Raw genomic sequence first — 14,090 nt, 5'->3', positions numbered from 1 at the left:
ATGACTAATGATAACTCATGGCAAATTCATTCCTGAGCGCTCCATATATATTACTAGATGAAACGAACAAGAAGCTGTTGAGATTGCTAGATTCACATTTGATTAACAAGGCAACAGAAGCATAATGAACCGGTATATATATGTGTATATATCATTCATTATATAATCCATATCCATTCGACATACCACGGAACAAACACGAATGACCAGAAAAACGAAACAAGGGTGGGAGAGAACCGACACGAACTGTATAGGTTGGTTTAGAGAAACCATGGTTTCACAACCCGATGCTCTCGACCCACACACACACGAAAATTTTGAGCGTTTCACTCCTCCGCAGCATTTGGAAATGAAAAAAGGCAAAGCCTAGTTATCACTTCACAACTAGAGCCATCTCTCCTTCATTCAGTCCCAGCAGATGCTTGATGATTCCAGTGAACTCTAGTGCCGATCAGTACTCGGCGTTGTCGTCCAGCTCCGCGAGCGCCACCCTGCTGCCTTCGTCGGCGGTGATGACCAGCTTCTTCCCTTCCTGCACCAGAGAAAGGACAGGCATCTCAGAAGTCATGTACGTAAGGTACAAGGAACACAAGAAAAATTAGCAGAGATGAGATATATTAACAGAGGTTTGTCAATTGTCATTACCTTGGCAGCAATAAGACCCTCCTTCAAAGCACTCTTGAGCTTCCTTAGGCTCATGTTGGTGAGGGCGGCATTTTGCTTTGGGCACTTCTCCTCAGTGATGGCGACCTTGTCTAGTGTCTCGACGATGGTATCGACGTGCTGAGAAACCTCACTGCCCTCGCTGGATTCTTCAAGTTCTTCGGTGATGGCAGAGTCAGCAGTCTTGGCTTCAAGACCATCCTTTAAAGCACTTTTAAGCTTCCTTAGGCTCATGTTAGTGATGGCAGAGTCAACAGTCTTGGCTGCAGATGAGGCAGGGGCAGCATGGATTCCCTCAACCGCCACCAGAGAGCTGGGGCTTTCAGTTTCAGCATCACTGAGTTCAACATCGTCAAACTCTGATGACAGATCAGCGCTGAAATCATCTTCCTCCCCACTCTCCTCATTTTCTTTAGGTTCTTCAACTGTCTCCGGCATCTTGAGATCCTCCTCTTCTTCATTAGAATCAAAGTTAGCTTCAGTGGAGTCGTTAGCCTTCTGCATATCCTCGTCCTCGAGGTCCTCCTCTTCATCAGAATAAAAGTTCACGACAGCAGAGTCGGTCACCTTCTGCATATCCTCCTTAGTGAGGTCATCCTCCTCCTCGCTGCTGTACTCGCTGGGGTCATCCTCCTCGCAGCTGTACTCACTGGGGTCATCCTCCTCACAGCTGTACTCACTGAGGTCATCCTCCTCGCTGCCCACTCCGTCAAGGTCATGTTCCTCAGCACTCTCATCTTCTGTCAGATCACTCTGTGGCAAATCATCATCAGCGACTTCCTTCTCTGTAACAGCAGCTGGAATCATCTTGTTAGGAGCATCAGCAGTCTCAACAGTTGAACTGAAAGCATTTTCCTTAATATCATCAGCAGCAACATCCTTCCCTGTCACCGGAGCTGGTGTCATCTCGATAGGAGCATCAGCAGTCTCAACGGGGGAATTGAGAGCATCTTCCTTGAAATCAGTAGCAGCAACTTCCTTCTCTATCACAGCAGCTGGGGTCATCTCGTTAAGAGCATCAGAAGCCTTAACGGTGGAATTGAAAGCATCTTCCTGGAAATCATCAGCAGCAATTTCCTTCTCTGTCACATCAGTTGGGGTCATATTCTCGTTAAGAACATCAGAAGCCTCAACGGTGGAATTGAAAGCATCTTCCTTCAAATCATCACCAGCAACTTCCTTTTCTGTCACAGCAGCTGGGATCATCTTGTTAGGGACATCAGCAGCCTCAGCGGTGGAATAGAAAACATCTTCGTTGATGGCTTCCTCTTCAACAACAGCTACTTTCTTATCTTCACTGGCACTGTTGATCTCTTCCTTTTCTGTCACAGCAGCTGGGATCATCTTGTTAGGAACATCAGCAGCCTCAGCGGTGGAATTGAAAGCATCTTCGTTGATGGCTTCCTCTGGTTCCGGTGTGGCCTTGGAAATGACACCTAAGATAGGTGAATCCTCCATTGCTGGCAAGGGAACAGACCTCTCAGCACTGGCAAGCTTCTGTTCTTCCTCAACTGCAGCTACAGATGCATGGTGGTTCATAATTAGCAAATAGAAACAACGGATAAAAGACATAATTTAAAAAATACAAAAGTACATACATGGGTGAGTTTTGGGTTGCTACTTGCTACAATCAAGATCCTATTGGCTATAGATAAAACAAGGAACAAACGGATACATTTTGAGATGAGCATATGAAGTTTGAAATGAAACATTTGTCCTAATGCAACAATCTAGAGTACTAACGGGTACATATAAACAAGTAACAGGTGAATGACTTTTTAAATGCAAATCTAGACTGAGTACAAATAACACGAGAATAAATGGACGAATTTTTAACTGCCACAGCCTAGAGTTTAAAAACAAATGGATACATTTCAGAAAGCTCTTGATAAGTAGAGACAAACAGATGAATGTTTTGAAATTAAACATTTTAGACCAATGCAACAATCCAGAGTGCTGATCAGTACAGATAAACAAGAACCAGAGGAATAAATTTCAAACTGCAAATCTTGACTTAGTACAGATAAAACAAGAATAAATCGATGAATTTTTAATAGCTAGAGCCTTAATAGATGGATGGATTCTGAATTCTGATGCATGGGTGAATTGAACCATCTTACCTTCCTGGAGCTTGGTAGCCTCTTCCACAACTTCATCGAGCTTAGAATTATCACAGCTCTTGTCAGCAGATTCAATGGGCACAACAGAAGAAACCACTGCACAATCAGGAAGTCGAATCAGTAACTATTCTCAAACAATACAGAAACCAACTTATAACATTAATCGGAATCATTGACATATGTTATTACCTTCATCTCCCTGCTCTGGTTCATCCGCTTTGCTGTTTCCTTCTTCCGGAAGCTTTGTAACTTGCTCCTCCTCCTCCTCCTCCTCAGGACCATCACACTTTTCGTCAGAAGTAACACCTGCATGATGAGAAGAAAACTCGCATGAAAAACCGCCTCCAGGAGAATCGAACAATCAAGCAAATTGATTAGGGGAAGGGAAGGGAAGGAAATGGCTCTCACCCTTGGGCTCTGCATCCTGCACCTTCTCCTCGTTGAGCGCGGTCGAATCCTCCTCTTCGTGGTCCAAATCAAACATCACCTTCGATCTCGCAGTCCTCCTAGTGGATCTCTTAGCGGTGGACGCCTCGACCTCAACGGCATTGTCAGTCTTCCTGGTCGACCTCTGACTCCTCCGCAGAGTGCCGGCCGCGGGGGTCGGGAGCGGCGCTGGCGTGGCCCGCGGGCGGCGGCTGGTGCTGCGCAGCGCGACGCCGGGGGTCCTCACGATCTCCTTGATGAAATTCCGCTTCGCCTCGTCCTCGCCCTCCTCGACGTCCATCCGGATGGCCTCGGGCGACTTGACCGAGACGCGGCGGCCGCGCGGGAGCGGGCTCCCTAGCTGCTGCTGCTGCTTCTGGTCCTCCCGGGCCGCCGGCGTGGCCCTGAGGGCCGACTTCATCGCTGACTTGCCTGGGGTCGGGAGGCCGAGCGTGGTGCCGATCTGGTCGATCCCGTCCACCTGATAATAGCCCACCACAACAACATCGGCAGCAAAAAAAACCCACATCAAAACCCGAATTCATCCACCGGAACCCTCACCCCTAACAACGAATCCCGCGACGAAACATTTGCACATCTCAAAAACCGTGAATCGGGCGGGCGGCTTACCGAGGGAAGGGACTGGAGGGCCTCGACCATGGCGAGGTTGGTCATGTTGGCGCGGACGCCGTTGAGCTTGCAGAGCGCCTGGAGCTCGCGGCGCGAGAGGGCGTTGAAGTCCATGGCCGCCGCCGCCGCCTCCGTCGCCATCTCCATCTCCATCTGTCTCTCTCACCTACCTCCTCCTCCTCCCGACGTGGCGCGGCGCGGCTCGGCGGATGGATTTGCTCGTGGATCGGCGAAATGAATGCTGGGATGCGGCGGGGCAAATCGGGGGGGGCGAGGGGTTATATAGGAGCTCGTTCGGGTCGGGCTTTATGACCGTTGGGGGGCGAGGCGGCGCTCCGCTCGCCTAGGCTAGGGTTTGCCCTTGCCATCCTTTTTTGAATGTTTGAACAGGGGCCAGATCCGCGTGGCGGCTCCGCAGGGCTGCGCGCGGGCCCGGAGGGAGACGCCGTACGAGCGAACGCGCTGTCCGCAGATCTGTCCCTATTGATTATTCCCGGGTTTTTACCGGCCTCGCTGCCGTGTGGGTCCCGGGGTTGCGTGAGGTGTAAACACGCTTCGCTTTGCGGGTTTGGAAGGCGTTGATTGATTGATGGATGGATTGGATCGTTCGAGGCTTCCCGATTTTGCCATAAATGGAGATCGTCTTTTCTACAGTATCTGATGCTTCATTGGTTGTCACATTATTGCCGAGCCAATTGAAACCTCATGGATTTTCACAGACAAAAGGGTTTCCGTGTGGAAATTAACTGTTTTCCTTGTTGCCGAGGTGTGTGAAAAGGAACGGGTTTGCTTGCGACACAAAAATTACTTGAAAATCAATGACGCTTTATTTTGAACAGCCCAGTTTTTCTCCCTCGTATTTGCTCAAATAAATAAATTGCGATGATGTATTTTCTCTGCTAGCGGAGGTCATTGCCTGTTCTTCTTTCAACAACAGTACTACAGAATAAACATGTACTCCCATCGCTTCTAAATATAAGGGTTTTTTTTCTACTACAGACTGCATACAAAATAAAATGAGTGAATTTACATTTGTAAAATATGTCTATATACATTCTTATGTAATCCATAGTGAAATAAAACTTATATTCAGAAACAGAGGGAGTAGTAGTGGTACTATGCGGAGAAGCTCAAGTGATCCAGATTCCAAAATAAATGGCACTGCCAAAGAACTCGACTACTCATTGTACATATTACTCTTTTTTCTTTACAGGCAACCATTGTACATATATTACTCAGTACAGTTTTTTTTACATGCTGAAATTAGTACACTACTACTGTGAACAAGGACACGTGCAGTTGGTACCTGGTCGCATATGTACAGAATACAACACCTTGTTACTCCCTGCCTGCTTCCTTCGATTATTTTCCATTTCCACAGATGGACTGTACACTTCGGAGGTTTTGGCTTTGTCTACGCCTAATATTCTTTTGCATTTTGCATCCCCTGTATCAATGAGCCAATCTGATCAATTACCCTGACAACCGTGTGGAGGAAATCGCAACTACGTCCTCACTTCGACTATATCTCCATCCTTGAGCTCAGTTTGAGGCAGCACGAGTAGGCCATTGACCCATAGGAGCTTCCCATCCACGCCCAATCTTCTACCGGCGTCAGCCGCTGTGCTGCCAGTACTCATCCTCATTATCTTCCCATACGGCCAGCAGATGATGGCCACCTCGCGAAGAATTGGATCGGTCAGCGATTTTGCGCCGAGACTTCTCTCTGCTACCGATGCTCGACGGCGTACTTGCTCCTCCCATTGAAGCATTGTCCTGAGCAAATGAACCTATGGCACATATAATGAATAAGCAGTGAGAAACCGAGGTTTCCTTTCACTAAACAAAGTAGATGTGAAAAATGGCAACGCCATGTTGACCTTATTGTTGATGGGATCACTCAAGGGAGTAGAGATTGGAAGGTCAGAAGTTGATCTATCACCGTTGCTCGATTCAGATGTCAGAGTGGAGGTTTCTTTGCCTTCAAATACTGCAGATACAACCATCCAGTACTCCTCCTCTTCCTCTTCCGTCAAATCAATTATTTGAATAAATGTCGGCAAAAGTCTCCCAAATTGGTCTTGCTACAGAAGGCATTAAAGGTGTACGGGATATCAATCAACCATATGAACAACAATAACCTAGTACACAATGACTTAGTCATCAGCACTCCAAGTTTCAATTTGAGCAAATTTTCCACACTGGCATGCACAACTAGTCCCAAAATTGAAAAAAGAACAAATGATATTTCAACATAGACCATTCAAATTAAAACCAAATGAACAAAAAAAATAACAGAGTGCAGAAACAAATTGATACTAAGTAGTAATGTTTCAGCCATGCAAACCTTATGGTATATACCATCCCGGCATAGTATGTACTTCTCCAGGTTTGTTGACCAGTCACCGTGTCCTGGTGCACACCACCATTTCTCAGTTACCTGAAATAAGTATGAGTGTGAGATAGAAATAAAGACCTTCTCACATGCAGAATCCATAAACGAAAAATTGTCATTATCACATATACCTTCTTATGAAGCCTAGCATAAGCTTCCCAACGCTTCAACTGAAAGGAAGATCGTCGCTCAGCTACATCTTCAGAAGCTTCAAGGGTAAAACGTACAGCAACAAGCAATTCTTTACCCCCTTTTTCTATGCTGCAATTTGACTTACACAACAGATATCAACTGCAATAACAAATGCTACAAAATAAACAATAAAGTATGTTCATAATTGAAGTTGAAGCTATACCTGACAATGACAGCTGCCAGTAAGTGATTACCATCAATTCTGAGGACCGGATGCCCCACTTTCATAGAAATATACTTTGAGGGCACACCGTCTGTTATTTCATCTTCTGAAGAACTTGATGCATACAACGTACTTTGTTTTATCTTGTTACCCATGCCACTTCCCGTGTTAACATTGCTCTCCTTGTACAACCAGTGCGCAGCCAGTCCATACTCTGCGTACTCATGCATTCGCTGTGGACAACAACCTCCAACAGGATCAGGACGAACTGTTAAGCATCTATTCAAACAAAATAGGAAGAAACTTTATCTACCTGGGTCCTAATTTGGACCTCCAGAGGTGAGCTATCGGATGCCTGAACTGCTGTATGGAGTGACTAGAACAGAAAATAGCCAGCAGGAAAGTTTGAGTGCAAATAGGGGATGGAAGGAGTCAGTAAACAAGGCAGTCTTGTAATTGATTTAACAAGCAGGTCAGGGTTCAACTCTAAAATAGTTCATGGTAAGGACAGCATAAAACCATTACTAACTTGGGCGATTAGCAGTTCCAGTGCAAAACTAAGCACACTGGAATTTTAGGATTAATTCTCATACTTACGCATTAACACTGGCTACAAATGGCTGAGGGTACCACCTATCAATGCATAATGATGTTTTATTTGGCGAGAGATGATGCTTACTTGGTAACCGCTGCCCTTAGGGTTGATAATATAGTCATCAAACTCCCCATCGATTGGAGTCCATAGCCTGCACATGCGGATAAAGCAGACAATTAAAATATGGGCCTTAAATTATACACAAAGAACATCCATGATGATAAAAAGGCCAAGTAACACAGAAATGCGATAGTGCTACACCGATACATCAAATTAAGCATTTGTTTAGTCAAGTAGCAAACTTTTAGCATGTCTAGACCTTGTTGAATAAATAATTAAATTCACAAGAAACCTGTGTACTATGTCAAGGATGTTGTAGCAACTCCTGACTGCAGGTCCATGCAATGCACCGTTTTTGTCTCCAACAATCACCCTCAACGCACGAGCATCGTATACTTGTCTAATGCCTACATGTTTCCTTTTCATCTGTCAAACACAAAATGTGTCAGTAACTAACAGACCCAACATGCAGAAGTGCACGCCATAAGAAAATTCTTTCAGCAAGGCTGACAACTCCAGCATACATTCTCGAATTCATGATCATAATGCATTGGTTACACATGTACTTAACAACACGAATAATACTATTTGTATGTAGTCAAACAATTGACTAATGGTACCTTACAGTAGATGCTATATAAGCTCTTGAGTCTGCTTGACAGCCTAACTTCCATCCCAGGTATATACCTGCAGAAGAAGTAGCATAATTAATGAATGAGAACCTCAACGCTACTAGTGGGCTCGCAGATTTAGACAATTAGATGCAAAGTTAGGCATCCCTAAGATCAGGTTGTAAACATACGACGTTGTTATAAGCAATTCCTGCTGAAGTTCTTCCTCACAAGCTGCTAAAGATGTTAATGCAATAGCAGCGTCATCAACAATTTTAGGCTTTCGTATGGATGCTTCAGAACTACTTTGGAGATTATTAAGGAAGTCAGAGCGCCTTCTCCGATCCAAAAAGAGGTCAAATGGCAATACAGCTTGCAACAAATCCTGCAGTGAAGGAAGGATTTATAATAAGATAAGCTATCAAGGCTACCGGTTTGAGGAGAATGAGAACGAATTTATTGTGTTCAATCATTACAGGAGGCAATATAAGTGAAACTATTATGAAATACTGATGCTAGACAATCCGATTGTTCAATACATTTCGCTACTCACCTCCATATTTGATTGTTCTTGGTCGTTCGAACTAAATAAATCATTGCTGGAAGTCGTTTGCACTTCCTTCGTGGAGGCAAGCAAATCACTTCTAATTGATGACCTTCTCATGCTTTTATCTTTGCTGGTAGAATTCCACATTGAAGTAAGTTCAGATCGTATTTTCTTGAAAACTTGGGGCTGAAAGAATTTGAAGGGGATGGGAAACATTTAAAAATAATTACAGATGGAATAAAATAAGGTATTACAGACTATACTGGTGTACTAAAACAAGAGGTACCATGATAACCTCATTGCAGATGCAAGATCAAGACATGAATAACTCGATGAACAGGGTCAAAACAACAGCCTATGCTTTCATCAAAATAAAATAAACGGTATATGCCCAGTGACAGAACTGTCTCTTTGGCCCTTTTAAATGCACAAAATACTACTAATTGGTCTGCCTAAACACATTTTAAGCATTTTGGTCCAACGGTGAAAGAGATCTAGTTTATCAAAATCATTCATTCTAAAACGGCTCCTAAGCATCAACTGAACATGTTTGAGGGACCCATCAAGTGGTGTGGGATGCACACAAATCTTGCATCAAACATTCATGTTACGAAAATATAATGGCTATTAACCATGAGAATGAACAAAGTATCTCTTCAAATTTGAAGAGAGCATAACAACAAATATACAACATAAAGCCCACATGGTATGTATCCAGAACCAAGTAAAGCCAAAAGAAGTATCGCACTGGGTAATATTAGTATATTACAGATGAACAAAAGTAACATTTCGGAGGCAACACATATGCTTAATAGAATAAAAACCTGAAGGACCGCAAAGCATAAGTCTTCTAGCTCAGCTTTCAAAGCCCAGACTCCCAATCGAGAAGCAAGTGAGCACCAGACAGCTAATGTCTCTTGAGCAACAGCTTCAGCTTTGGGAATGGGAAGAGCATAGCTGAAATACAGATCTTAGTAAGCGAACAACCATTTACATAATCCAATAGCTATTTGAAAGCATACTTAAGTTAAAAGTAAGAGCACAACGATTAAGGGTGTGTTTGGTTGCTGTCATGGGCTGGAATGTCACGGGTCGGACCCGTTCCTAGTCCTCGTTCCTGCGTTTGGTTTACCAACCGCAACAGAACCCACTCATTCCACTTTAGGGAATATTCCACTCAGATCCGGAACGTGCTAGCACCAGGAAATCGACAGAATCACACGGAACGAGCCTCTCCTCTCGCGCAACCCTATCCTCGTCTCCTCCTTCCCCAGCTGCGCCGCTCGAGCTCCTCCTTCCCTAGGTGCGCCGCCGGCCCTCTCTCTCCCTCTCTGCCGCGCCGCTGGCCCTCTCCCTCCCTCTCTGCTGCATCGCCGCGCCGCCGGCCCCCTCCCTCTCTACTGCGTTGCCGCGCCGTGCCGCTGGCCCCCTCCCTCTCTGCTGCATCGCCGCACCGCCGGCCCCCTCCCTCTCTGCTGCCGCGCTGCGCCGCCGGCCCCCTCCCTCTCTGCTGCTGCGCCGCCGGCTCCCTCCCTCCCTCTCTGCTGATTCCTGCCATGTCTTGATCTGCAGGTAGAAGGTGAAGAAGGTGCTACTCCGGCGCGGCGACATATATTGTTGTGTTGTTTTTCTTCAAAATACAAACGAAATGCTGCTGAAATTTCGAATTTTTGTTATTCCAATTTTTCATTCCATGCCTCCCAACCAAACACTGGAACGGAACCATCCCGTTCCACTTTTTTGCTCGTACCAAACACAGGAACGGAACCGACCCGTTCCTCTGGAATGGAACCATTCCATTCCATGACAGTTGGTTCTCCAACCAAACACACCCTTACATAATCCAACAGCTATGCTCAGGTGCTGGCTATAAGGTGACTAAAGGAGAAGCATTGAATGAATTGGACTGTGTTATGATGCTGATGGACATAAATGATTTAAAGTAAGTACTGCTGCTGATTTGAAGATGAAATACACAACAAGTTCCAGATAGGAACAATCCAAACAAGATAGATAAGGATGATTCATTTTGCACCACTGACTCTAGCAGGTGAAACAGAAATTGCTGATGAGAATCATTAGAAGCTCACAAAAACATATCATGGATGTATTGTCAAGGATATTGTCATGTTAAGCTTCATGCACTAGCCAACGCAACCAAAAGTCCGAACTGATGGAAAGGGCTAGTGCAATCCACATATACTGTAACACCCCCTCTCACGTGTGACGGGGAAGACAAGTCAACACGTGCAACCGGAAGAGAACGACGGCGCACGAAACTCACGTATGACTCAAAAGGCCTCTACGTGGACACGAAGGGGGGCTACCAGCAATTTTTAATAAATTGCGAAAACCAAGACTTGAACTCAAGAAGTATTGTCAAGGATATTGTCATGTTAAGCTTCATGCACTAGCCAACGCAACCAAAAGTCCGAATTGATGGAAAGGGTTAGTGCAATCCACATATACTGTAACACCCCCTCTCACGTGTGACGGGGAAGACAAGTCAACACATGCAACCGGAAGAGAGCGACGGCGCGCGAAACTCACGTATTACTCAAAAGGCCTCTACGTGGACACAAAGGGGGGCTACCAGCAATTTTTAATAAATTGCGAAAACCAGGACTTGAACTCAAGACCTTAGCTCTGATACCATGTTAAGCTTCATGCACTAGCCAACGCAACCAAAAGTCCGAACTGATGGAAAGGTCTAGTGCAATCCACATATACTGTAACAGTGACAAGCCAAAAAAAGGGTATTACGGGAGTACTATAGATTAAAAGGCAGGTTCTACGTGTACAACAAGCTACATATTAAGGAGAAGCCTAAATGGCTAAATAACTTACATTGTTCGCATATTGTGCAGGCGGTCTGCCAGCTTGATAAGCACCACACGAGGATCATCAACCATCCCCAATAGCATAGCACGCAGGTTGTTTGCCTGGCTGACAACGGATAATCATAAATTCCTGAGTTTTTCGGAAGCAGCATTATACTATATTTTTATGACAAATTGCAAATATACCAATGCATTGTTTGGACCTCATTTTCATGAACAAGAAAAATCATAGGAAAAGATAGTGGACATTCACAATCTCTAAGTGTAGCTTAATAACACCATGTCACTAAAAAATAAAAACTACAGGAAGGGAACATACTTCTTCAGATGTAAGGGTGCTTCCGCCAGTGTTTTTTTGCCGATGCCTGCGCAGTAGCTGTAATGTAAAGCTCATAGTCATGGACAATGACAAAACATGTTAAGAGAAAGAAAGTACAGATGACACAGAAGTGTTCTGCAATGCAGTGATTATGGTCTAAGATAACAATAGGAAGGGCGGAACTGAATATTGCAACAAGGACAGAGCAAATTGGCATGCATATGGTGTACTGAGACATCTGAAGCAACTAGAATGAAAATTTGAAATAACTCAGCATCAGGAGAGCAAAGGACTGAAATGGAACTTAAAACTAGCAGGAATGTCACAGTATACTGCATTCATTAACAACTTTAGCAATACAGCGTACATAATGCAATAATGAGCACTGTTGTTATATCAATCACATATCCATACATTCACATCGAATTGTATGTCTTCACCATTATGATTTGCATCCCGATATTATATGGTACCGAGATAACACTTATCAATCAACGCTAGGATTAGCAGATAAATGCTTATATAGGATGCTTTACTAACAAACGGATAACCTGATTTATGTAGCTTAGTTTTGATACACCAGACACCAAGCTTGCAACATCATCCCCAAATTGCTCTGCTACGCTCTTCAAATTCTCAGTTGTATCATCAATAACATCATGAAGAATACCAGCAACAACGGTATTGATTGCCTAAATGAGATGGAACCATGAGATTAGTGAAGAAAGAAGGAGAGCATTCATCTACTAAAACCTATAGAAACAGAAGGATGGCGCAGCCATACTCTTTCTCCAGTGGATGGAACCAAGGCAGCTAAGATTTTCCCCGTATGTATGCAGTGTGTAACGTATGGGTCTCCTGTTCTCCTAAATTGCCCAATGTGAGCTGTACTTGCAAATACAATTGCTTTCTGCACCTGTATCACGGGATTAAGGATGTCAAATAACAGAGCAAAAATGTTGAAGTTCAGCAGAATACATACATGTGATAAATTTTGTTAAGAATGTCTCTGGTGCTCTAACACCTTTGGATCCTCAAATATTTGATATCCTGTCACCTCCACTCCTTCAAATACAAGAGTATCTGCACGTATACAGAATAAAAGTGTAAGGTAGGCAAAAGAAGAGGCATGTCTTACTTAAATGGGTGCAGGGCCTGCTGCGATAGCCGATAGGAGTGTTACTGGCTTATTGCAGCAACAGTGTTAACTAAGCAGTAAGAAACAAACCTATTACTGATTTGTTATGTTATACTCTTAAATTCAAGCATGTTAACACTGTTGCTGCGGTGCATACATCGCTCAACTGCTAGTTCCAACAATTCAAGCATGCGAATAAATTACTTTAAATATATATATAACTAAGACGCAGCGATTTAGATGGTCTAGAACGCTATTAATAGAGCTTATTAGCTAATCACACATATGAAATGGAAGTATGGAGATATGATTCACAATTGCTTGTAGAGAGGGTATCTACCAGGCAGCTGCTCGATGCGAGGCCAGAGGAAGTCGACCTTGGTCGACAGGCACGCCCCCGAGGCGATCGCCACGGCCGAGACCGCCAGTTGCGCGATCGTGGATGCCACGGCGCCGTGAACCGCGCCGCCGCTTCCCCCCGCGACGGCGGCCGCGGCGATCACCTCCCCAGCCCCTACGAGCGCGGCCGAGGCCAGCGCGAGCCGCGGGGCCACGTGCTCGAGCACGCACCCCAGCTGCAACCGCGCCCTCCTCCGCTCCCCGCGCGCCAACGACGCCGCGGCGCTCGCCGGGAGCAGCACGAGGCGGCGGCCGAGCATGCCGGCGTCGGGGGCTGACGTGGACGCCGGCGACGGCGTCATGCGAGTCGGGCGGGCCGCTGCGGTTGCGAGGGTGCTCGCCGGCCGTGCGCGGGCGGGGGGTTTCCTATCTCATTCTCGCACGCACGGCGCGTGAGTGGCGACGAGGGGTGGGGAGGGGGTGACCGGGTGAGGACGCGGAGGCGCCTTGGGTTTGTGTGGTGGCTGTGGCTGTGGCTGGGACGGGACGGCGTTGCTCACTCCGCCTATCCCCTCTCGCTCGTGTTATGCTGTATGTTTGTTACAACTTCGCAACCTAACCCACTTCGTCGGCCGCCGTTTTTTCTATCTGTGCCAACAAGTGTGATGACTTAACGTACGGATTCATTTTTAAAACGGGTCCGCTTTGTATTTTCATTGACTGAATTTTAACCAAAATTTAAGACTGAAATACGTCGGGACGAACGCGAAGCGGACGCGTGCGCCCTCACAATGTCCGCCCCATCCACACCAGGCGGTCGTCCAACTACCCACGGTCAACTTAATTAATGGCGGCCACCCTCTACGGACCCATGCGTCAGCGACCGCGGTCGGCTTTTTTTAATCCAAGTGTGCGGTGGGGTTCAGCCTCATCTGCTTCCAGACCCCGTCCCCATCTCGCCACCTCTCTGCTCCCTCGTCGGCGACCAAACCCTAGCCAACAGTCATGACCGGCTTCGTCCTAAACAAGGGCAAGCCCCCTGTCGTCTATCC

General features: G+C 45.7%; 2 protein-coding genes across 3 annotated transcripts; both read right to left on the bottom strand.

Annotated features, from left to right (window-relative positions):
* Positions 1-116: 116 nt before the first annotated feature.
* LOC123402154 (FK506-binding protein 5-like) lies at positions 117-4,099 on the bottom strand. Of its 2 annotated transcripts, none has more exons than XM_045096035.1 (6): positions 3,840-4,099; positions 3,192-3,690; positions 2,973-3,089; positions 2,784-2,879; positions 646-2,180; positions 117-532 (listed from the first exon to the last, which is right to left on the bottom strand). In XM_045096035.1, exons 1-6 carry the CDS (start codon positions 3,990-3,992, stop codon positions 452-454), a joined length of 2,481 nt encoding a protein of 826 aa, XP_044951970.1. In that variant the 5' UTR covers positions 3,993-4,099; the 3' UTR covers positions 117-451. The 2 variants fall into 2 exon arrangements, with proteins under 2 accessions (XP_044951970.1, XP_044951972.1); XM_045096037.1 differs by having other exon boundaries at positions 646-2,174.
* A 946-nt stretch (positions 4,100-5,045) lies between these two features.
* On the bottom strand, positions 5,046-13,400 carry LOC123405596. Its single transcript, XM_045099228.1, has 18 exons — positions 13,040-13,400; positions 12,586-12,644; positions 12,346-12,477; positions 12,113-12,253; positions 11,562-11,618; positions 11,250-11,344; positions 9,227-9,359; positions 8,409-8,588; positions 8,047-8,240; positions 7,865-7,931; positions 7,537-7,670; positions 7,269-7,335; positions 6,903-6,965; positions 6,590-6,822; positions 6,366-6,495; positions 6,187-6,279; positions 5,720-5,923; positions 5,046-5,629 (listed from the first exon to the last, which is right to left on the bottom strand). Exons 1-18 carry the CDS (start codon positions 13,398-13,400, stop codon positions 5,345-5,347), a joined length of 2,628 nt encoding a protein of 875 aa, XP_044955163.1. The 3' UTR covers positions 5,046-5,344.
* Positions 13,401-14,090: the final 690 nt, after the last annotated feature.

The sequence above is a fragment of the Hordeum vulgare genome, chromosome 6H (assembly GCF_904849725.1).
Source record: "Hordeum vulgare subsp. vulgare chromosome 6H, MorexV3_pseudomolecules_assembly, whole genome shotgun sequence".
In the NCBI taxonomy this organism is placed as follows: Eukaryota; Viridiplantae; Streptophyta; class Magnoliopsida; order Poales; family Poaceae; genus Hordeum; species Hordeum vulgare.
The sequence above is the reverse complement of the archived record's forward strand: the minus strand, read 5'-3'. Positions and strand labels throughout refer to the sequence as shown.